General features: G+C 38.5%; 1 protein-coding gene across 4 annotated transcripts in view; it reads left to right on the top strand.

Moving 5' to 3' along the window:
• The window catches only part of SLC38A4 (solute carrier family 38 member 4), a 63,761-nt gene that overhangs the window by 27,500 nt on the left and 11,522 nt on the right, over positions 1-24,739 (top strand). For 2 of the 4 annotated variants that reach the window (XM_066258181.1, XM_066258182.1), the window contains 11 exons: positions 10,752-10,977; positions 12,990-13,080; positions 13,560-13,675; positions 16,475-16,548; positions 17,011-17,103; positions 20,858-20,939; positions 21,030-21,112; positions 21,212-21,270; positions 22,481-22,756; positions 22,889-22,968; positions 24,249-24,349. In XM_066258181.1, the coding sequence (XP_066114278.1) occupies positions 10,859-10,977; positions 12,990-13,080; positions 13,560-13,675; positions 16,475-16,548; positions 17,011-17,103; positions 20,858-20,939; positions 21,030-21,112; positions 21,212-21,270; positions 22,481-22,756; positions 22,889-22,968; positions 24,249-24,349 (1,174 nt within the window). In that variant the 5' untranslated portion in view covers positions 10,752-10,858. Of the gene's footprint in view, positions 1-10,746; positions 10,978-12,989; positions 13,081-13,559; positions 13,676-16,474; positions 16,549-17,010; positions 17,104-20,857; positions 20,940-21,029; positions 21,113-21,211; positions 21,271-22,480; positions 22,757-22,888; positions 22,969-24,248; positions 24,350-24,739 lie in introns of all 4 variants that reach the window. The other 2 variants (XM_066258185.1, XM_066258184.1) reach the window with 1 other exon arrangement.

Genomic DNA, 24,739 nt, shown 5'->3' with positions numbered 1-24,739 from the left:
GAGATAGTTATTTATGAAACAGTCCCAACTAAACACGTGCATGTTTGCAAAGTGTGTTGTGCATGTTGTGTGTGGTGCAAAATATGACAAGCACTGGGAGGCAGAGGAGAACATGTATGGGAACAGGAAACGGGAGTGAGTTTCAATGTGGGGCCTCTCTGAGCACGTGGCAGTTAAAGATTTTCAGATTCTTTCAGTTACTCTGGGAGACACCTGGGTTAAGAATGTGAGGAAGAGCATTCTAGGCAGAGGGAACAGCATGTTAAAAGGTCTTGGGGTGACAGTGCAGAAATGAAAGAGTCCAGTGTATCTAGTGAGTGAGGGGAGGTGAGCTTCAATAGGGGACTAAAAGGCTAGGTCGGGTTAAAGTATGTAGAGCCTTATAGCCTATTAGGAAATTTGACTCTATTTTAAAAAGATATGAAAAAACCATTTTAAGACATTGAGCAGGGCCTGACCAGGTGATGGTGCAGTTGATAGAGTGTCAGACTGGGATGTGGAGGACCCAGGTTCGAGACCGCAAGGTTGCCAGCTTGAGCGCGGGCTCATCTGGTTTGAGCAAGACTTCCCAGCTTGGGCCCAAGGTCGTTGGCTCGAGCAAGGGGTCACTCGGTCTGCTGTAGCCTCCCTGTCAAGACACATATGAGAAAGCAATCAATGAACAACTAAGGAGCCGCAACGAAGAATTGATGTTTCTCATCTCTCTTCCTTCCTGTCTGTCCCTCTTTCTAACTCTCGCTGTCTCTGTCACCACAAAAAAAAAAAAGAAAAAGACATTGAGCAGGTAGTTATTTGGCATAACAATAATGGTCATAAGAGAGAAGTAAATAAATTTTTCTTTAAATATTGAAAGAAGAATTGATAGCATTTGGTGATAGATTGGATTTGAGGGGGGGTCAGAATAGAGAGTCAGAGGTGTCAGTAGTGATGGCCAGAGTCCTCTCGCGAGCAGTGGGTGAAGGGAGGTCCGGGCACTGACATGGGCAGGGGCAACAGAATCTATGCCCGTGAAAATTATATTATGTAACATATGATTATCCTATTAGTCTATTATACTTTTCAGTCATGGTGTTTGCCAGTATCATTCTTTTCTAGTCTAACTATGCAGTGAATCACTGATTAGTTCAATAAGTATTTATTCAGAGAAAAAAGTAAAAGTGTAAATTACGTTATAATAGTTGGTTCAAAAATCTGTTTTCTTTACTAAATAAATTCATCAGGTGCAAAGATTCTATGTTATTCATACTTTTTATTGTTCATAGTTTCTCACTTATGTTCATTCTCAGTATTTGTTGAGTGAATAAATAAATACAGTCTATACAATACTTCTACACTGAAGTAGAATAGTAAGGATAATCATGAGATTAAATGTTAGGAATTATGGTGTCGTGTAAAGGCTTCAAAGTAGGTACTTTGTGCTGCAGGCAACATACAATCTTCAAAACTTAAGATGTGAGCTCTGAAAATGTGTTTCTACTTTTGTGAGAAAAGATGTCTCTTGACTTGGCAAAATTTGAGTTAGATGCCAAGGTCTTAAACCACTACATGGGGCATATTATCATATTATATTACCTCAAAAGAGAGTGGAGTAAGTATTTTATAATATGGTAAAGTAGCATAAGTTTAGGTTTCAATTTCTTTATTTGTGAAGGGGTACCTACCTTTCTTACAATGTTTGTGAAAGTTTTGAGAACCATAAATTCAGCTCTGGCCAGATGGCTCAGAGCATCATCCAGATACAAAAAGGTTGCTGGTTTGATTCCCAGTCGGGGCGTGTACAGAAACAGATTGATGTTTCTCTCTCTCTCTTTTCCTCTTGCTCTCTCTCTCTAAAATCAATGAATAAATTTAAAGAGAATCAAAAAGTCCCCTTTTATAATTGCCTGAAGTAAACTATATGCATGGGTAGATATGCATATAAAATACTGATTTAATCTTATCGAGGGCCTACCACATGCCGAACTTTGACACTCGTAATATCATTTAAACTGTCACAGTACTGTTTTGTGATAAATAATTATTTTCCTCATTTTACAGGTGGGAAGACAAGTAAGAAGATAGTTAATTTGTCCAGTCTTTCTACCTACTTTTATTTATCACCAAACCCATAGTTTCAGTTCCCCATCTGGGCTTTAGTTCTTAGTGGCAGGGACAGCCAGCTGTCCAGAGGTGGCAAATCACGGAGGCTACTTAACCTCTCCGTGCCTCCATTACCTCATCTGTAAAATGAGAATAAGAACAAAAATAGCACTGGCGTCAGAGGGCCGCTGTGAATACTAAATCAGTTGATAGACATGAAGCCCTATGACAATGTCTGGTGTGTAGTAAGTGCCACGTGATCATTTGATGATAGTCTTTCTTTTTATAATTCTGGGGTTAGCATAGCTTATTGTGAATGAACTCAGTATGGTTCCTATAAATAAGTACAAAGTGAAAGAGACTTTAACTGAAGTCCCCAGGACTGCCAACATGTGTACTACTGGAACCTTCTAGGGGGGTTCACTAAATAAAGTGTGGGACACTGGAGGGGTAGAATATTGCAAGCACCACGATCTGAATTTGAGAATGGCCTGAGATGGTAGAGAACAAGGTGAGCCTCTGAAGAGTAGGCAGCTAGAAAACCAAGGTGGGGAGGATGTGGAAGGAGGTAAGACCAGAAAAGTAGGCGGACCACATAGAATCTTGTGGGCAAGTTGAGAACTTCAGACCTTATCCTAAGGGTAAAAGGAAGACAATAAAGGGTCTTAAGCAAATGATCTAAGTTTGTTCACTCTGACTATTGTGTGAAAACTGAATAGGTGGACGAGGGAGGATTGAAGGACATCAATTGGGATTGTTATAATTGACCATGTAAGAAATGATCATGGCTTAGACAAGAGTGTTAGTGGAAGTAATGGAAGTAGACTAATTTGAGAAATACTTGAGTTACTTGTAAAATCAACCAGACTTGGTAAAGGACTGGATGCCAGGTAAAAGAAAGAAAACATTGTAATAGAAGACTGATATTTCTGCTCCAGTCAGTGGACAAAGGGTAACAATGTTTTTTGGATAGGAAACATTGAAAGGCCTGACCTGTGGTGGCGCAGTGGATAAAGCATCGACCTGAAAATGCTGAGGTCGCCGGTTCAAAACCCTGGGCTTGCCTGGTCAAGGCACATACGGGAGTTGATGCTTCCAGCTCCTCCCCCCTTCTCTCTCTCTGTCTCTCTCTCCTCTCTCTCTCTCTCTCTCTTTCAGCCTCTCTCTCTCCTCTCTAAAAATGAATAAAAAAAAACATTGAAAGAGGAGAGGACTGTCACAAGTTAGATTTTGGACACATTAACCCTTTGATTAGTGAGTTTTTTCATGCTCGCTGATCCTTGGGAGTATTTTTTCAAAAAATGAAATTAGTTTCAGTTACAGTTTTATTAACTTAAAATCACATTTGTTTGATAACTGATTTATGGAAACAAGAAGAACACACATTTGTCTTTTTTTTTTTTGTATTTTTCTGAAGTTAGAAGCGGGGAGGCAGTCAGACAAACTCCCGCATGTGTCCGACTGGGATCCACCTCACATACCCATCAGGGGGTGATGCTCTGCCCATCTGGGGTGTTGCTCCATTGTGGCAGGAGCCATTCTAGCACCTGAAGCAGAGGCCATGAAGCCATCCTCAGTGCCCGGGCCAACTTTGCTGAAATGGAGCCTTTGATGTGGGAGGGGAAGAGAGAGAGAGAGGAAGGAGAGGGAGAAGGGTGGAGAAGCAGATGGGTGCTTCTCCTGTGTGCCCTGACCAAGAATCAAACTCGGGACTTCCACACATTAGGCTCTACTGCTGAGCCAACCGGCTAGGCTGAGAGAGCCATGAATGCCACATATTTTAAAATGTAATTCCATGACAGCCATACAATGACCCATGTACATTATGCATAAAAATTTTGTGTTGTCCTAGAGGACAGCTGTGATTGGCTCCAGCCACCCGCAACCATGAACATGAGTGGTAGGAAATGAATGGATTGTAATACATGAGAATGTTTTATATTTTTAATGTTATTATTATTTTTTATTAAAGATTTGTCTGTGAGCCAGATGCAGCCATCGAAATAGCCACATCTGTATCACGAGCCATAGGTTAAGTACCGCTGGGCTAAGGCCTAAATTTGCCTTTTTTTAATGTTACCTTACACATTTTTAAAATAAAAATTTTTGTACGATCATACTCTGGATGGTCAGGAGGCACAAGGTGGTACATGAACATTTTTACTACTCAAAGGGATAAATTTAAACAACCTTTGAAATATGCAAGTGTATATATACATCAGTTAAGCCACAGACACATGGAACTGGAGACCAGAGTCAAGGCCTGGGCTAAAGATGAACTTGAGGAGTCGTGGTGTAGAGAGCCTTAGGAGTGTATTGGAAGAAGGGAGGCATAGGACTTTGAGGAATTCAAACAATGAAACTTCCAACAAAATATACTTTTTTTTATTTTATTTATTCATTTTTAGAGAAGAGAGAGAGACAGAGAGAGAGAGAAGGGGGGAGGAGCTGGAAGCATCAACTCCCATATGTGCCTTGACCAGGCAAGCCCAGGGTTTCAAACCGGTGACCTCAGAATTTCCAGGTCGACGCTTTATCCACTGCACCACCACAGGTCCAAAATATACTTTTTAAAGAAAGATAAAAGCTCTGAAAAATAATAGTGGTGTTATTAGCAAACAGAAGTTTTGAAGACTTTCTAGAAGTTAGCCAGCAAATAGGGCTAGAACAATCTGTGAAAGAGAGAAAGAAACAGGGTACGTAGAGGGAGTACCAGAAGGAGTCTGGTAGCGGTTCAAGTAAAGTCAATATTCAGGGTGGGACAAAAGTAGGTTTACAGTTGTTTGTATGGAAAATAATACAATAATAAATAAATAATAATACAAGAATAAACTCTGTGTTTTAAGTATTCACAACTGTAAACCTACTTTTGCCCCACCCTATACCAAGAGAAGGATTGGGTCACAGGCAGACAACGACCATGTATTTACCAAGCAACCTCAGTGTGGACGTCTTGGTCAGTTTGGCCTGCTACTTTTGCCCCTAGGATAAGGCTGTGGTCTAGTTTGTGAAGAAAACCTGAGAATGGGTGCTAGAATAGGTATAAGGGTCTCCACAGCAGACACAGACGGGTAACAGCAGGAATGGAAGCACCACCCAGAGGAAAATACGTCACAGCATTCTGTTCCCAGAGGAACCTCTCTCTCCCACAGTGCCAGCTGTGTCTGGGACTGGGCTCTTCCAAGGTGCTCCACACACACACACAAGTGCAGAGAAGCCACTGACATAGGACCTACAGGGTGACATCAGTGACATGGGCCTGCAGGATTTCAGAGAAACCCTGAGTACCAGCTGTCTAAGCTAACCGGTATACTTTTCATTCATAAATATGAATAGACAACCAAGGACCACTAAGAATTTAAGAAAAACCAGCAGCATGAAAGAGAAGAGCCAAAATGAACAGAGTAACTAACTCCAGAAAAAAAATACATAATTTAAAGAACAAGGCCCTGGCCGGTTGGCTCAGCGGTAGAGCGTCGGCCTGGCGTGCAGGGGACCTGGGTTCGATTCCCAGCCAGGGCACATAGGGGAAGCGCCCATTTGCTTCTCCACCCCCCCCCCCCTCCTTCCTCTCTGTCTCTCTCTTCCCCTCCCGCAGCCAAGGCTTCATTGTAGCAAAGATGGCCCGGGCGCTGGGGATGGCTCCTTGGCCTCTAACCAGGCGCTGGAGTGGCTCTGGTCGCAACAGAGCGACGCCCCGGAGGGGCAGAGCATCGCTCCCTGGTGGGCAGAGCGTCGCCCCTGGTGGGCGTGCCGGGTGGATCCCGGTCGGGCGCATGCGGGAGTCTGTCTGTCTCTCCCCGTTTCCAGCTTCGGAAAAATACAAAAAAAAAAAAAAAAAAAAAAAAAAGAACAAAAGGAACGCTTGAAAACTTCCAATGAGCATTCTGAGAGTTGAGAAAATAGTGCATCTGAAAACAAACAAAAAAAGGTAATGCAAGAAAAAGGGGAAGCTAGAGGAACAAATAATTAGAAATTAAAAATATGACTGTGAAAAATAATTAGTGGACAGGTTGAAAAATATAATAGATACAGTTTTAAAGTAAACAATGTTTACCTACTCTACTCTCAATATTTCCTTCAGATTCCAAATGTGTATGTGTGTGTTTTCTCTATGCTCACAAATTCTCTAACACCAGCTGGGTATCAGACAATTCAATTAAATTCTGACACTGTCTACAGGGTTACTGTCAACTCTCACAGGCTAAGGGCTCATCCCACAAGAATGCCCCACTTTAGATGCAGTCGAAAGTCCAGACATCCCTGTACTTCTGAACAACCAGCTATAAATAGAATTCAATAATTCTCCAGAATTGTTCACAGAACTTCGGAAAAACAGTTTACTTACTAGATTGCTGGTTTATTATAAGAATTTATAACACAGCCAGATGGCAGAGATGCATAGGGCAAAATAAGAAGGGAGGGATCAGAGTTTCCATGTCCTCTCCTGGTGTGCTATCCTCCCAAAAATTCCATGTGTGCACCAGTTCTTCTAGGATTTTTATGGAGGCTTCATTACTTAGGCATGATTGATGAAATCATTGATGAAGTCGACCTCTAGCCCCTTCCCCTCACCCAGGAGGTTGGGGGAGTGGTGCTGAAGTTTCAGCCTTCTAGTCACAAAATTGATTCCCTGGCAACTCGCCCCATCCTTAGGGCTTTCCAAAAGTCACATCATTAACATAAACTCAAGTGTGGTTCAAAGGGACTTACTAGGAGTAACAAAAGACATTCCTTTCACCTTTATTATTTCAGAACTATTTCAGGAACTGGAGACAAAAAACAAACATTAATGTATTGTATTCATTGGGAGCTCTGTGCCTGGGAACCTGAGAAGAAGACCAAATATATATTTCTTACTACATCACAATATCGTGCATCAGAAGATCAAATATATTATTTTAGACATAACATCACGGATATGTCCCTGAACGCTGAGTAATAAGACTAAGAGGGAGAAAATAAAGGAGAAAATTCGATGATATAGATAAAATGGTCTAATATTAACTAATACAAGTTTTAAAAGGAATAAATACAGGGAGAAGAAATAGTTTTAAAATAATAGAATATTTTTCTGATCAGAAGAAAGATACAAGTCTTTTAATAAAATGGACTCTACATATACTGAATAAGATGAATTTTTAAAACTATTCACATCTAGTTGCAGACTGGAGAAATTTCAGATAAGAAGGAGAAAAATTCTAGAATCAGTCAGATGGAAATCAAAGAAATCAGAATCAGACACATCAGCAGAAACTGGAAGTCAGAGGCAAATGTTTTCAACATTACGAAGGGAGATGATTTTGAATCCAGAATTCATTCAACTGAGTTTTAGGGCAAGGTAAAAAACATTTTCCAACATAAAGCAAGTCAGAAATTTTGTTTATAAACTTGGACGTGTTGTATGAAAAAAAAAATTTCCAAATAGTATTTTACCACACTGAACAAACCTGAAGAAAGAAGATGGAAAGGCATTCAGGAAGTACTGGCAGATGAATGAGGCACAGAGGGTGGAGGAGGAAGCCATTCAGAAAGGAAAACGTATGGCAAGTTTACTTACAAGATTTGAGTAATAGAGGATTATATTTCATTTATTATCTAGTCAAATATACCACTCAGTTCTTTGGGGCATACTATTTACACAATCACAATGTTGTAAATCCTAATTACTGGTCCTTAGTGTGTAGAAATAGTGTATGGAAAATTATAAGAAATTCACTTGCTTTACGGAAGAGTATGAAAATATGAATCTCAACTTTGTCACAGTATTTCATAAACTAAAACTGTTAGAAGTATGTGATAAGGAAGGACAGAAAGAAGTATGTAATTCCCCTATCTCTCCTACGTACCACTCCAGAGTTAGTAAACCAAGTCAGAGAGGTTTTAGTAAGTAACTTAAATTTAGAATGACTAAATTTAAATGAAGAACTAAAATCTGAGACTGTCATTAGTGGTTGCTGCTGAGAAGTGATGCTGGCTTGCGTGATGGGTGGGAGAAATCTTTGTACTCGTTTAATATAGGATTTTATTTTTTTTCCTCTTAACCATATGCATGTCTGACTTCTCTCTGGCAACTTTTAAGATTTTTCTCTTTATTTTTGATATTTTACACTACCTTATTAATACTCATATTAATAAATATCTAATTTTTATTCTTTCTACTGTGTGCTATTTTAAAAGCCTGAGAACTACCATCTTCTTTTGCAGTTCTGGACAGTTTGCTCCATTATGTCTTTCTATTTTGTCTCTCCCTAATCTCACACTTCTCTCATATTAGAATAACTATTAGAGTGTGTGTTAACTTTTTATTCTTGTTTTCGCTCATGTCCCCTAACTTCATATTTTTCTTTATCGTCTTGTAATATATTTTGGGTGATTTCCACAGATCTATCTTCCAATTTCATTACTCGCCCTTTAACTGAGTTTTCTTTATTTAAGTGACTATATTTTATTTTTAGAATTCTTTTTTTGGCTCCTTTTAAATCTAGCTGTTCTTCCTTTATAATGTTTTTATTCTATAGTGCTATTACTTATTTTAAATGTTTTTATTATTTGTATTATATGAATTTTTAAGTTCTTTTTAAATTGCTTTGCTATCTATATAGTTACTCAGGTATGAATCTTGTTGTTTCTAATGACTACTGACATTCATACTACTGAGTTTCCATATGTATTTTGTAACTTTTGTAATTTGGAGTGTCAGTTGCCTTCCACAGATATGTTGCAGCAGCACTAGATTGTGTAAACATTTCCATGTGTTTATATGTATATTTTTGTTAGGGGATTTATGAAGTACATGAGTTCTGAAGTAATTTTTGTTAGTTTCTCTGCTCAGAATTTCCTTACCTGCTGCACATTCCAGAACCACACCTTCCAAGAGTGATAGTATTTTCCCCAATATAGTGGTTCAAAAAGAATGGAATGATTCTTTTTTCTTTTTTATCATCAAGTGAGAGGCAGGGAGGCAGAGAGACTGACTACTGCATGTGCCCCAACTGGGCTCCACTTGGGCACCCTCGTCTGCGGCTGATGCTCTGCCCATCTGGGGCCGCTGCTCCATTGCTTGGCAACTGAGCCACTTTAGTGCCTGAGACAAAGCCATGGAGCTAGCCTCAGTGCATGGGGCCAACTTGCTCCAATGAGCCATGGCTGCAGAAGGGGAAGAGAGAGAGTGAGAGGAAGGGGAGGGGGGAGAGCTAGAGAAGCAGATGGTCCCTTCTCCTATGTGCCCTGATTGGTAATCAAATCTGGGACTTTCACACACCAGATGATGTTCTACGGCTAAGCCAACTGGCCAGGGCCAAATTGAATGATTCTAATTATAAAAATTTCAGAAGAAATTGTATCAACAACATGATAGATTCCAAACACAGGGGGTTTTCTGGTTACGACAGTGTCAACATACAACATCTCAAGTTTATGATGCTCACTCTCATAAAAACTTAAAAAAATTGAGACGTGAGTGTTTCAGCTTATACTGTTAGTGTCATACCTTTTTATATACTTATTTTCTGTTATTACAGTACAGTGTACAGTATGGTATATTTATATCCTTTTCCTTTTTTTGTGGCTCAGTTGAGTTTTTATATTCTAGCTTATGATTTTAAACTGTGTTAGGATTGGTTAAGTGACTTAGGCTAGAGTGTGTTTTGACTTATACCAAAATTCCGGTTATGTTACTGTCGTAGGACTGGAACTGAGTCGTAACCCAAGGACTCCCTGCATTTTTTTTTACAATTCCAGTCAACCCCTTTTCAGTTACAATTGAGGAAAATAAAAGGCAAATAGTTAAATAATTTGCTGAGATCTAGTGAATTAAAGGTAGAGAAGAGTCTAAAAGCTGAATTTCTTTGTTGTTAAACTGTATTTTAATTTTATATAAATGGTGACTGATGCTGATTCAAAGACAAACCTGTAGTTCTTTTTGTTACTGTTCTTTGTCTTTATGATCCAAGTGCCTGGAAAGGGGCTCCCTGCACCTGATTCTACCCTCTGTTGCAGGTTATCAAGCACTTTGGTGGTGTTAATTCTTTCACACATAATTAGTAAATTAAAGTAGTAACTGTTGTATGTTACTGCTAGTAGAGTCTCTGATAGATTCTGTATTGGCAGATCTTGCTTTGCCAACAATTTACTTTTGTCTCACTTTCTTTTAAGTCACACAATCTGCTTACAAATATCTAAAGCTTCTTGGAGATAGAAGAGAGTAAAGTGTGTGGGGGTGTAAATGCTGACAGAAGGAGACTTGACTTGGGGTGGTGAACACACAATACAATATATAGATAATGTATTATAGAATTATACACCTGAAACCTATATAATTTTATTAACCAATGTCACCCCAATAAAGTTAATAAAAAATACCTAAAGCTTCTTGAAGACTGTCACTACATCTTAAGATTTTTTTTTTCCAATGGTGACTAGCAAAGCACCTGCCATGTTCACATACACAGGCACTCTATAAACATGTACTGATTTGTAAGTTTATTAACACTTTTCTTTCTTCTTACAATTCAGTTCAATCTTTCTGGACATATCTATGTAAAGTTTTCAGGAGTTTATTTCCTTTTCATATTTTTATAGAGAGCACACACAAAGCAGGTGATTCCTATTCATTTATCACATTTAAAGAAAATTATAGTGATTTGTTTTCTGTTCTGTTTGGAGAACAGAGTGTCCTAAACATCAACGCAAAGTGGAAGAGCCTTAAGCTGAAGGTAGGGTATATTGTTTGCCCTGAAGGAGCTTGTGTGTGGACAAGAAAGTGCTGACAGCTCAAATGGATCCTGTGGAACTGCGAAATGTCAACATGGGACCAGATAACGAGAGCAGCAGCGGAGAAAGCGCTCAAGACACCTACACCGGGATGGGAAACCTCGAGAAGGCAGCAATGAGCAGGTATGAAGTTAAGCACGGCCAGGTCCCCTGGAACAGCGAGACAGGTTTATGGACATGGAAAACAAGGTGCTTGTTAGGGAGAACTGGACTTATTACTTATTTAAGACATAATAATGATCTTGATGTTAACACATCAACTCTTTGATCCTGAAGTACACATGATTCTACTGTTTTTATATGTCCATTCTTCCTGTGACTAATTTAGAGTTGAAGTTACAGTGCTTCTATCCCCATTAATACAGAAAACTTAATATAGATATAATATAGAAATATATAATATAGAAAACACTTCCCTTGCCTATTGGAACATTCTCTCTTAGAGTCCTCTTCTTTTGAATACCCTCTAAAATTTGCTCCATCTCCAGAGTTCTGTAGAGATTGTTTTCTCAATAAAAGTGCCCCGTCAACAAGCTCATTCATAACTATCATGGTTTCATCCACTAAATACATGCCAGATCTTTTGTTAGACTTCTTAACTGAATTTCAAATCATTATATCCCCTGTCTATTACATGTCTCTCCTGGATGATTTATGTCATTCAGTCCCCTCATCCTTAGCATGGGGGCATGAATTGCCTTATTTATAAACTCAAAGTTGTTAGGTCTAATATGGAGCTCCAATAGTTCCCTTCAACCTTTGCCTTCTTCCAGTAATTCCCATGTTGGTAAAAGTCACCATTATCATTCAACAACTCAACCAACAGACCCCGTTGTCAAACCACACATCCAGTTAGTTCTACCTCATTAATGTTTCAGATCCACTCTCTTCTCTGCATCCATTCTATTGCCATCTACTTTAGGCCCCCATGCTCTCTCTCCTGGCTATTAGAACAGCCACAATTTATTTCCCTGTCATACACTGTGTTCTCCAACTAACCCTACACCTCTTTGCAGATGCAATCATTTACAGTCGCAAATTGACTCCTGTTCCATCCCTAGGTAAAGTTTTTCAGTGGCTTCCCATTAACTGCAAGATAAAGATGGGACTATACATTGCTTGGCATGTGAGCCCCTTCATGATCTGTCCCTTACCTAGATCTCCTGTCCTATCTCTCATCTGCTCCCTGCATTACCCTTTTCTCTGTCCTTGCTGAGCCACTCACAGCTCCCTGTGCCTTCACTCACTCTGCTCCGTCTGGAGGTGGCCCAGCTGAAGGAGACACGGTCCCAAGAACAGTCCTATAGAGCTGCTTATTTGCCTCTAAAAGCCATAAATTAAGAGCAAGGATGCTTTTGTTAAGCTTTCTACAACGTGTTCTGGACTGCTCACAGTGCCTTACCTTTCCACTTCTGGCTGAAACATGGGTCATCATTGCCCAATTTTATAATTACCTTAAAACTGGTTTTGTTTCTTTTTGGCTTGAATTGATTGTTTAAGTGAGAAATTCAACATCATGCATTTATTTGGAATCATTATATTTATCTTTTCAATACATGCTGGGCCTGCACATGGGCAACATTGGAGTGGGAGTCTGGTGGGCGCAGGCATGCTACCTCCCTTAATGAGCCAGTCCCCTATGGAAAGCCCACTCCTTGGGATGTTTGCGCATCACATGAGATGAGGATCACAGTGCCTGGGCACTTAACGTGTACATTTATTGAATTAATAAATTTATCTGATTCCTGTGTGGTAGCAGTTAAGAAACCTCTGTTATAACTTGACATTTTCTTTGGAGAGGCACTAAGCTTGAACAAAATGAGCTCTAAGTATTCTTTTCGTGCATTGTTAATACAGGGAGAAGAAATGTGGCTTTAAAAATTCTAACTAAAACCATTATTTTCTTCCTTCATAAGTTTCTCTCTCCTTCCCATAACTGGAGCTCAGTTATTTGTCTGGAAGGAACGCTAGTTATGAAGGAAAAGAGAAAGAATTTTAGTGTCTTGTTTTTCCTCCCCGATTCAGTCTTAGATATATGTGTGTGTGTGTGTGTGTGTGTGTGTGTGTGTGTATGATTCACAGCATTTACTTAGATGTACTTACTTTTTTATTTTCCTTTTTATATGGATGTTCAGTCAATTTGCTAACGAAGATGCTGAAAGTCAGAAATTTCTGACAAATGGATTTTTGGGGAAAAAGAAGCTGGCCGATTATGGCGATGAACATGTAAGTGAATCTCTGCTTTCTGGCAATAAACAGGGCTCAAGGGTGTCTGAGCTACCTCAGTCTCTGCAGGAAAACAGTGACTGAAATTTTCCAAGCCTCCATCAGCACATTCTGTGTTTATTCAGGCCCTGACTGGAATAAGGGCTTGTTTTTCCTGTTCGCCATATGGCTACATAAATCATTTATGAAATTCATTTGTTTTTTGGAGAAATTATTCTAACCCAAATGGAATCTGCAGTCATACATGCTTTCCCTTATTTACGTTACTCAACCTAAAGCTAAGCACTGCATTTTGTTGAAAATTACATGTTTTTATTGAAGTTGAGTCAATAAAAAGCTTTAATTCACTGTGATTTATCTTAGTCTTCAATCTTGGACGACAATATCCTCTAGTAAAGATAATGAGAAAATAAGAATAATCCCAAAGAGGTTCATCCTCTGGTAAATATTTGCTTATAATGCATCCCTTTTTCTTGAAGCATCCTGGAACGACCTCGTTTGGAATGTCTTCATTTAACCTGAGTAATGCCATCATGGGCAGTGGAATCCTGGGCCTGTCCTATGCCATGGCCAACACAGGGATCGTACTTTTTATGTAAGTGAATGGGCATGTGGACATTTGGTTTGAAGCCCACACATACTTGGTGTTCTTTTCATTAACAATATGAAGTTTGATCTTTGTGAACAGAAATAATCTGAGAAATTATTAGCATAAACCTCTTGGTTTTAGATATAACAGCAATCTGAGGAATAATCAGAGTAGCAAATCACAGTACTTGTTTAATCAGCCATCCCTATCTAAATGGCAGAAACTTTATGTGATGGAGAACTCCCTCATCCCAGTCTATGGACCATTTAAAAAAGTAATTTATTATTCAATGGATGCTTAAAATAACTTGGTGTTTAGTAGTCAAAATATTTTTCTCAGAAACAAATCTGACTTTATAACACTCTTAGGAAAAAGAACCACCCCAAACCAGAGTCCTGCATGCCTTAGTTTTATGTTACGCCTCACCCCTCATGTCCCTGGGCACCAGATTTACTGGGCACACTATCCTTTTCTCTCTTCTATGAAGGTGCCATGTTTCCTCTCACCAGAGGGCCTCTGCACATGCTCTTAGAAATCCTCATTCCATTTTATGTAGTTAATTCCTGATATCTCAACTCAGCTTCACCTCTGTGTTGCCTGCCCTGACCTCCATGACTAGGACAAACCACCTTATTATACACCAGTTTTAATATTCTAGTGAAGTTGTATGATTCATTTGATTAATGTCTGTCTTCCTTACTACACTATAATCTCCAGAGAGTTTAGCCCATATCTGTTTTACTCATCACATGTCTGTATCCCCAAGACCTAGTACATGTCTGTATTTCCAAGATATAGTACAGGGAATATTTGTGGAGTAGCCCAAGTTTACTCCTAAATCTATGCAATTTAGTCAATTGTGGTCAAATGCTGCCTGACATTAGTAATGTCACACAGCTGACCTGGAGGGTGGATACTGCATTCATTGTCTGTGACAGACAGCCACAGATGTTTGTGTACATTATGTATTATTGCCTGTTATTTTCCAAGACACAGTTGACAGCACTGAAATTATTTACAGGAATAAAGTCTAGTGTTAGCCAGGCATCAGTGTGAATGCAGATCACCATCTCTAACACAATGCTAGCACATTAAATCACTGTCTATGAATGCCACATTTATATTACAAATATATGCTATTTGTGTTCTGAACATCACTTGTGATTAGATAATCACACAGCTATTTGAGGACTAAGATTCAGGTAGGACTACACATATTTATATTGTATTAGTGCTTTCATTGAAGTGTTTTAGTTATAATAGTTTTTTGTTGAATAAGTTTTTATATCAACCTTACTTTCATAAGCTATGTTTGAAATAAACTCATTTTTTAAATCCTCTGAATCTTAATGGCCAGAGATGTAATTATATATATAATTATATATATATAATATATATATACACACACACTGTCTTCTCATTAATTATACATACTATCAAAATAATTAGGAAGTTATTAGGAAGTTAGCATAAATCACTGAGGAACAGAAAAAAGAAATGCTCCCCCTAATCCTAGAACCACAGATCATTCTCATGGGAGGAGAATATTCCACTTTCAAAACTAAGGACCTCATTTCAGGCTTACAAACATGTAGCAGATTAATTTGGCCAGAGAAATTAAATTGCTAGACACTGTGGGTATGTTTTGTGTTTCTAAGCAGCACAGACTGGATTCAGCTCTATCCCTTAATTCACAGCAAGTGGCACAGGACTTCATTGGTTTTACCCTTAGTATTTCCTGCCAAAGCAAACCTGTGTTTAGAATACAGCGAATGCTCAGTATTTTTCCAAGGAACAAAATTATGTAATCTGAATTACATAATTCTTTAAAAACAGGTAAGTTCATAAGGCATATGGGAAAATATATGAACAAGTCATTGATTAGTCAGTTCTGGCCCAATATAGCTAGAGTAGTTACAAAATTAATAACTCATGTTCCAAATGTACAGTTGCAACACTGACTTCAGGAGGAATTACCAAAGAATATGATCAACTTTGGGAAAAATATTCAGTGTGTTCTCATCATGTAAAAACAGACAAAAATATGATTTTTAAAAAATGTCAGGTAAAGTTTAGTTTAGTTTTTTAAATTCTTATTTAAATGCCTCTGTCTTATTTTTGCTCTTGAATTCTTGTTTTTGGAGAAACACTGATCACTATCTACATAAAGTAGTCACACATGCATATGGACATGTGGAAGCTCCTGAACCAGAAATTGTTTTCTCAGAATATAAAAAAGCAATTTTCCTGCCACTTTTACTTGTCTTTCTTTTCTCCATCACTCAGGCGATCGCCTGGCCTCTGGTTCACCCACTGGTCATCTAACATGCCGCGTCGGGAGCCATGGAGCTCAGACTGCATGCTCTGGTGTCTCTGTTTCTAGATTTTAGGTTAAGATTTAGTCAGACTATTGAATAGGCCTTCAATTATAAATATTGGTATAACTATCGTGCAAATATGATGTGCATACACCCATGTGCTGAGTAAGTAGACATGGTATTTGCTAATTTTGTTATATACTTAGCATCTAAGTTATGAACCAGATTCTAGTACTGGGAAACACTAAAAATAAGAAAAAGATATATTAGGAACTTCAGGCATTAGGTATTGGTACATAAATAATAGCAAATTCCAGTTCTGTGACATTAAAGAGTATGTGTGGAATTCTGAAAAGAATTTCTCAGGTTCCCTCAAATTCACATTCCTTTGGAAAGTTAATGACTGAAAAGACCAATGTGATCATTACTGTAACTGAGTCTTATTTATTATAGAAACTTTACGTTCTACTCTCTACTCTCTTCACAGAATCATGCTGCTTGCTGTGGCAATATTATCACTCTATTCAGTTCACCTCTTACTAAAGACTTCAAAGGAAGGAGGTATGCTGTCCATTTAGTCCAAAATGTTCTATTTTGATTCTCATTAAGGGGTATTTCAGTCTATAGCTCTATAACTGTAGGATGATTTGGGTCAGTTTTACATTTCATTTTCTTCTGACCCCAATGACATGGTCTCTCAATGTTTTTAGTTATTTGGACAGCTGAGAAGAGTGAAAGTCAACTGGCTCAAATTGAAGCCAAATAGATAGAGACTTTTAGTGAATAACACAAATAAGAGTTTTGACTCGCTGCAAGAGCTCACATGAATGAAGCCATTGCTTCTTCTTTGGAGACTATTTTAACATGTTTTGTATTGTTTTCTAAGATCACACTGTTTGAGTTTATAATTTGTATAGGGTGTTCATTCCCATGTTTGAGACTCCAGTGTAGAATTATATTGCAGAAATATTTTACTCATTAAAGCAACCTTTTTTAACAAGATAATTTTATCTTTAACTATAGGGTCTTTAATTTATGAAAAATTAGGGGAAAAGGCATTTGGATGGCCTGGGAAAATCGGAGCTTTTACTTCTATTACAATGCAGAACATTGGAGGTAAGAGGATATAGCTTTCAATAGGCTACTTAAACTTTCTAAAGAATGTTTATCATATAAGAAAACCTTTACAGCAATACAGAAGCACTTTAAGTATAGAAAAATAGCTGCTTTGCAGTATTTTTATTAAAAAATGAGTTTTAAAAATAGACTTGCTGTCCCTCTTTTATTAAAAATAGCAATATGTAAGAACAAAATATCATACAAAACCCTGCCAATTGAATTCTAGAATTAAAATAATAGAGTAAAACCTTCCTTGAACTCTCTCTAACCCTGAACATCCAATCAAATCCCAACCAGCTCCTGTTCATTCTGTCTCTTACTACTTCAGTCTTTCCTCTCGTTTTGTTCTCAATAAGGTGAATGAACTTGAGTTTCCCCTGCTCCCATCTCTCATTTATCCCCCAGATTAACATTCTCAGATTCAAATCTATTCTTGCTTCTCCTGTGCATAAAATTCTCCCTCATTATTTTCAAGGTAAAATTTAAACTCTTTGGTCTGACACGTCAGGGTCTTCATCATCTTTCTTCCACCCAACTTTCTGATATCTTTACTACCAACCCTCAAATCTATCTATCTATCTATCTATCTATCTATCTATCTATCTATCTATCATCTACCTACCTACCTACCCGATATGTGTCCTGTGTCATACCACAGCAAACCATACTCAGTTCCCCTGTTCTTGTAGTCCTCTACCCTAACACACGCAAACACACAATAACATAAGTTCATTTTCTCTCTTTCTCCCTAGTTCCTCTGGGCTCCCTGAGTCCTTTTGGTAGGCGTCTTGTCTGTTACTATTTTTAAAAGGTATTTTAAAACCCTTGCACAGATAATGGACTTTTGGATTCTGATGTACCTGAATTTGAATTTGTTTCTGTCACTATCTGTGACCTTGGGAAAATCACCTTACTCTTCTGAGTCTAATTTTCCATCCATGAAAATGAGAGTAATATTCCATCCTCATGAGATCATTGTAAAAATGAAATAAGACAACATTTGGCACACAATAAGGATTCAGTGCATGCTTCCTTTTTCCCTGGATCTCGATTCCAGATCCATGTCTCTGGAGCCCTTCTGATTATTTTTTTAAAATGGGTTTACAAGACAAATAAATACTGCCTGACCAAGTGGTGGTGCAGTAGATAGAGTATTAGCCTGGAATGCTGAGGACCCAGGTTCAAAACCCAAGGTCACCTGCTTGAACGTGGGCTTACCAGCTTGAGTGTGGGGTTGCAGGCTTGAGCACAGGATCATAAATATGACCCTATAGTTGCTGGCTTCAGCAAGGGGTCCCTAGCTCTGCTGGAGCTCCCCAGTCAAGACATGTATGAGAAAGCGATCAATGAGCAACTAAGGGGCTGCAACTATGAGTTGATGCTTCTCATCTCTCTCCCCTCTTGTCTGTCCCTCTCTCTCTCATTCTCTCACTAAAAAAAAAAAAAAAGACAAATAAATACTAACAGTGAAAAACTAAAACATTATGTACACATATAAATAACAAAGAACTGTTTATGAAAATCACCATTAAAAATAACAACTTCAGGCTTTTCTTTATGCCACATTTAACAAATATACTACAGGTATTTCTTTTAAATTGGATCATCTTATAGTACTGATTTGCAGTTTGCTTTTTTTTAATTAACAATATGCCTTGAATATATTTGCATATCATTTTTAATGGTTTTTGAGTTTTTCATTGTGCAAATGTACCATAATTGGTTTACCAAATTCCTTCCTGATGAACAGGTAGATTATTCCCAGTGTTTCATTATTACAAACAATGCTGCAATAAATAAACTTGCACAGAGATCTTGCAAATAGGTCATATTTTCTGACAAATAAAATCACTGGAATTAGCTAGGATTTATGGAATGCAGCAATTCTCTTAATAACCTTTATCTAACTATACCTGCTCCTGATAATGGAGAGTTGTTAAGCAGATAAAATCTAAGCATACATTGATTTGCATTTGTTTCTTCTCATATTTTTATACATTATGGCTATAATCTTGGGCAGAATTTGGCAATAACACTAGGATTGCTTCATTAATTTTCTGGTTTGGAGCCATAAGCATTTATGCACCCCCGTCCTCCACCAAAGAGACTGCTCTATATTTGGTTCAAATTTCAGCCTTATCATGAATCAAAGTATCAAGCATTTTATAGAATCCCCTCATAGTTGATCTGTTTTTCTTTTTGGACAACTGGAATAACCTTACACATATTTATAGCCCTGAATCCAACAGGCTGAGTGACAATTGCACTGTCTGTTGCCCAGAGTATAGTTAACTATTATGCTTCTAAATAATGCCAAGCCACACACATGAAAAGCAGTATGACTTTAAAGAAGTAAGATGAAATTTTATGTATTGCCCCTGGAAATGCTCTTGCTTTGGTTACTCTGCATGATTAGTGGGGTTTTTTTGTTTGTTTTTTGCCTTATGGGAGATCATTTGTATTTCTGTAGTTAGCAATGCCGCATTTCGAACGTTTTATTTTCTCAATCCCCTGAAAAATGAACATTTACCAGAGATATTTCACCACTGGCAGGACAATGTTGACATTACCTAGACAAGTCTGGATTATTCTGAATTTTTGAAGACCAAACACATTAACAGTGGTGACATCAATGAAAGTCAGCAATAATAGCTCTTTAAAACTGAATGGTACCTCATGGAGTCAGTTAATCAGAAATACCTTCTCTGTTTACGCTCTGCTGTAGCCAGGTCTTTGTAAAAATTAACCAAATAATGTTTGCTGAAGACACATCAGGTATTGTAGGAATCATTTTACTTCACAATAGAGAAGAAACATTGGCCTCAAACCAGGGAACTTATACATTTGGATGTGTTCTGTTATTTTTAAGTTATGATTTTGGACATGTCATGCAAGCTTTATATCCTCAGCTGCGGAATGAAGATAATAATATACATCTCACTGTTTAAATGGAGTACTGTGCAGAACTAAACAATGTAGAGAATTATTATTACCATTATTAGTTTTGCTCGAGGTTAAGGAACTGTTCTTAATATTCATTAATTTAATATTAATAGATCAATTTACAACTTAGTATCGCTTTAAAGTGTCTGTGAGCAAAAATTTGCCAGAAGGATATATAATTTCTTATTTGGCAAAAGGGAAACAAAGATGTAGAGAAAAAACTTTATTGACAAAGAGGGGAGAAGCCATCCTCTCCTGTATTCTGTTATCAGTCCAGTATGACTCCAACTTAGATAATCAGTGGTCTGAGTCATGTGTGCCGCTCAGGGAGATGACAGAGGACTAGACGGCACCTACCTGGGGGGAGTCAGAGCGACAGGTAGTCTACCCTGCTTCCCCAGGCCTTTCTGGCCTCTCCCTTCTGGCGCATGTCTCTTGCTGCCAGACCCCTCCTCAAGTTATAGACACTAAAACAGGTGCACTCAGTACAGTCCGCAATGACTTACAACTAATGGGGGAAACATCCAGAGTGCAGCTCCACCAAAAACCTCAGAGGAGGATTTAACACAGAATCATCATTGATATTCTCTGTGAAGTTCCATCTGCAAGAGCCAGAAGGCCAAATGCCTATTTTTGAGAAGGACTTGGAAGCAGTACAAAATACACAGTGGGTGACTCTGCTTGCTGTTTGGCTGAGTAATGGTCATCTTACTGGGAAGACCATATATCCCAAATGCAAGGACTTCTCACAACTTGCCTGTGACTTTAGTGCTTCATACCCTGCTAAGCTGTTGTGTTTTTATTTCAGCAATGTCAAGCTACCTCTTTATCATAAAATACGAACTACCTGAAGTAATCAAAGCATTTATGGGACTTGAAGAAAGTACTGGGTATGTCTTGTGTTCTCTCTGTAATGTCAAGTGACACATTCTAGTTGGTCTTTCCCAGTTTCATCATTGTGGTCGGTTTTTCTCCTCTAGAGAATGGTACCTTGACGGCAACTACCTCGTCATATTTGTGTCTGTTGGAATCATTCTCCCACTTTCCCTTCTTAAAAATTTAGGTAAAGTCATTTAAAATTTTTATTTTCACTTTATATTGTAATAGTAAGCTGATTGTAGATACCATATTTAACTTCCAAAATTTCTCTGCTGACTCCTAGGTTACCTTGGTTATACCAGTGGATTTTCTCTTACCTGCATGGTGTTTTTCGTCAGTGTGGTAAGTGATTTATTGATGTGATTCCTGTAGCTTGGGAAGCATGAGATACATTTAAAGCCTGAATTAGTGTTCTCTTTTGTCCAAGAACCTCACTAGTATGAAATAGTTCTTGCATCACATACAATTTTTTTTGTGTATTCTAATCTGGAATGAGAAAAGAATAGTAACAAGTTTTAAATTAGCTTAATTAGAATGTCAAGACCATTGCTAATAGTATATTTAGGCAGACAATTTATTTTGGGGAAAAAGGAACACTTCCAGTAGGGACATGACAATAACCCAGTATTGAGAAATGTGGGGGAAGAAGACTGGAGTCTCAGAAGAGAAGTGAGTAGCCTACTGATTAGCCATATCCACATGTTCAGCCATTTTCTCTTACACATTCTACCCACAAGGAGAGGGCAACCACAGTGGGGTTAAACAAGAAATGCCTCTCCTCACCCCCCTCACTCCCACCAAAGGGAATTTCTTGTAAGATCAAGGATACCAAGTTTTATACAGCATTTCTCCTAAGAGGTAAAAGAAGAGAGGGGAATTTTCAATAACCCATATTATTATTAATTTAAGGAAATAAAAGACATGCAATAGAGCAAGGAAATGATCATCATTCTCAAGGAAGAGTAGGAATGAAGCTTAGAATGGATTCATGCAAAATACTGTCCTGTTGACTCTAGGGGGCAGGACTGCCAACCATAGTTCCAGCTCTTTCCTTAGGACAGAGGCTAGAGGGAGTCTCCATCACTCATTGGTCTAACAGGACTCCTCGGCAGGGGCCCCTCCCCTTCCTCCTCTAAGGCAGGGGTCCCCAAACTATGGCCCGCGGGCCACATGCGGTCCCCTGAGGCCATTTATCCGGCCCCCACCGCACTTCCGGAAGGGGCACCTCTTTCATTGATGGTCAGTGAGAGGAGCATAGTTCCCATTGAAATACTGGTCAGTTTGTTCATTTAAATTTACTTGTTCTTTATTTTAAATATTGTATTTGCTCCCATTTTGTTTTTTTACTTTAAAATAAGATTGTGCAGTGTGCATAGGGATTTGTTCATAGTTCTTTTTATAGTCCAGCCCTCCAACGGTCTGAGGGACAGTGAACTGGCCCCCTGTGTAAAAAGTTTGGGGACCCCTGCTCTAAGGCATACAATACATATAGATTGTCATTTCATTGTTTTTCTTAAAAAGCTAACTTTTATTTTTTAAACACTGGGTCTAGGTGATATACAAGAAATTCCAAATCCCCTGCCCTCTGCCCATTCTGGATCACAATGCTGGAAACCTGACATTCAACAATACAATTCCAATGCATATGGTAATGCTACCCAACAACTCTGAGAGTAGTGGTGTGAACTTCATGATGGATTACACCCACCAGAACCCCTCAGGGCTAGATGATGACCAGGCCAAGGGCTCTCTTCATGGCAGTGGAGTAGAGTATGAAGCACACAGTGATGACAAGTGTCAACCCAAATACTTTGTGTTCAACTCGCGGGTAAGTGTGAGCCTTGGGCCTCTGGTGCGCCTAGCAACACGGCCTCTGAGTTTTTAGTTCATAAGCTGAGACAGCCTGGCATTGCCGGCTGTGTTGGAATGCTAAACATGCGGTGTTGTCTTTGTTTTCCAGACGGCCTATGCAATTCCTATCCTAGCATTTGCTTTCGTATGCCACCCTGAGGTCCTTCCCATCTACAGTGAACTGAAAGAGTAAGGCAGCCATCATTTTAGCTTTCTAATTTGCTTTGACAATAGCCTCGTATATTCAAAGATGCTTTATTCAGAAGCACGGTGTATAGCTTTCTCTTCAGAGAAAGTCTGGGCTACACCCACTCTTTAGTAATGTGTTTTAACCAAAAAGGTGTGAGTCAGACCCCTCACTGCACTCACTACCTTCTCTGCTTCCTTCTCTTCTCTTCTTCCATCCTACTGGTTCAGGGAAGGGGAAGGAGGATCCAACAGATATAAGGATTTTGGCAAGCTTGGAGAATTTGAATTTGAACTTTGGGTCAAAGAAGTGATGCCACCTGAACTAGAAATTACTTCATTCATAAAGACCAAAAATTATGGTTAGGGTGACTTTACTAAGCCACTGATGTTACTTGTGGTCAGTCCCGAACCCTTGTTTGGAAGACACTTACCACTGAAATGTGCCAATATCTGACCTTCGTTGTCTCGTCTGTACAATGGAGACAATGACTAAACAATGTTCTTTCTTCCAACTGATATTCTATGAATCATTATACTCTTTTCCCTTTGAGGTTGTCAACATCCACTTGAGGATGAATTAGATCTGAACCCACTCTAACAGCTCCCCTCTTTACTCTTAAGGGACAATATCATATAATAATTTTGAACTTCTTTAACCCAGACATCAGTGATCTCAGTATTCATTTTCAGTAAATAACTTCCCCCATAAGTTCTGATTTACTTCATAACAATTTTTGGAATTTTTAATTGTTTTTATGTCTTTGATTTACTTGGAAAATCACATGTACAGTCACTCTAGAGACCTGACAGTTGACTGTAAGCCTCTGGGTACCTTCCAGAATGGTTACTAGAAACTGACCAGGTAATAATATCAAGCATCCTGGTAATAATGTCAGAACTTCTGAAAGCAGGGTTGTGTTGATTCTAATAGGTACTTACCCTCATTAAACCCACCTCACTATGAAATAATAAGGCCTTTATGTTAATTACTTTCCTAAATATTCAGTAGACAAGCTTACTTATCAACACAAAATAAACTAGTCCTCTTCTAAGAAAGCGGTTGTTTCTAAGACTGAAGAAGTAATGGTTTAGAAATATGGAAACAAATCCTTCATGACTAAGACAAATTTAAATAAGCTTTGCTTCTGCATGAGAAATGAGGTTTCCTAGTGAGCAGCACAGACATATGTATTCTTTCATTATTTTCTTATTTTAATTGTAAAAAGCGATCTATTCATATATGTAAACAAAACAAAACTCAGTGTTCTCTTCTTTTTCAGTCGGTCCCGGAGGAAGATGCAAACAGTGTCAAATATTTCAATCACGGGGATGCTCATCATGTACCTGCTCGCTGCCCTCTTCGGTTACCTAACCTTTTATGGTAGGTCACTCTGTCAAAGTCATTCACCTTGCGCAAATCCTAGTTGAACAGATCATTGACCTGGGTAGGGATAATTTTTTAAATTACCCTCTTAAGCAGTGTGAACTATAGATACAAGTACTCAGTTAACCTGCTGTCTTAGCCATGTCACTTGACCTTAATAAATGGAACCCAAACCAGCTTGGCTAACAGGTTACAACTATTTCTAAATTCATACATCTCTATTTTTTAAATCCCTCAAATTTCATGATTTTCCTTCTGGGATAGATGGATTTCTTTCGTGACTTCCTAGTCCATCTTAGGCTAGCAACAATGAGAGTAAATCTAGATGCATGCTGTTAAGCTCTTCTGGTAGAATAACTACTGAGAAAATGACAGGAAAAGTATAAC

The sequence above is a fragment of the Saccopteryx bilineata genome, chromosome 2 (genome assembly GCF_036850765.1).
Source record: "Saccopteryx bilineata isolate mSacBil1 chromosome 2, mSacBil1_pri_phased_curated, whole genome shotgun sequence".
NCBI classification, from domain to species: Eukaryota; Metazoa; Chordata; class Mammalia; order Chiroptera; family Emballonuridae; genus Saccopteryx; species Saccopteryx bilineata.
This window is presented reverse-complemented; position numbering and strand designations above follow the sequence as displayed.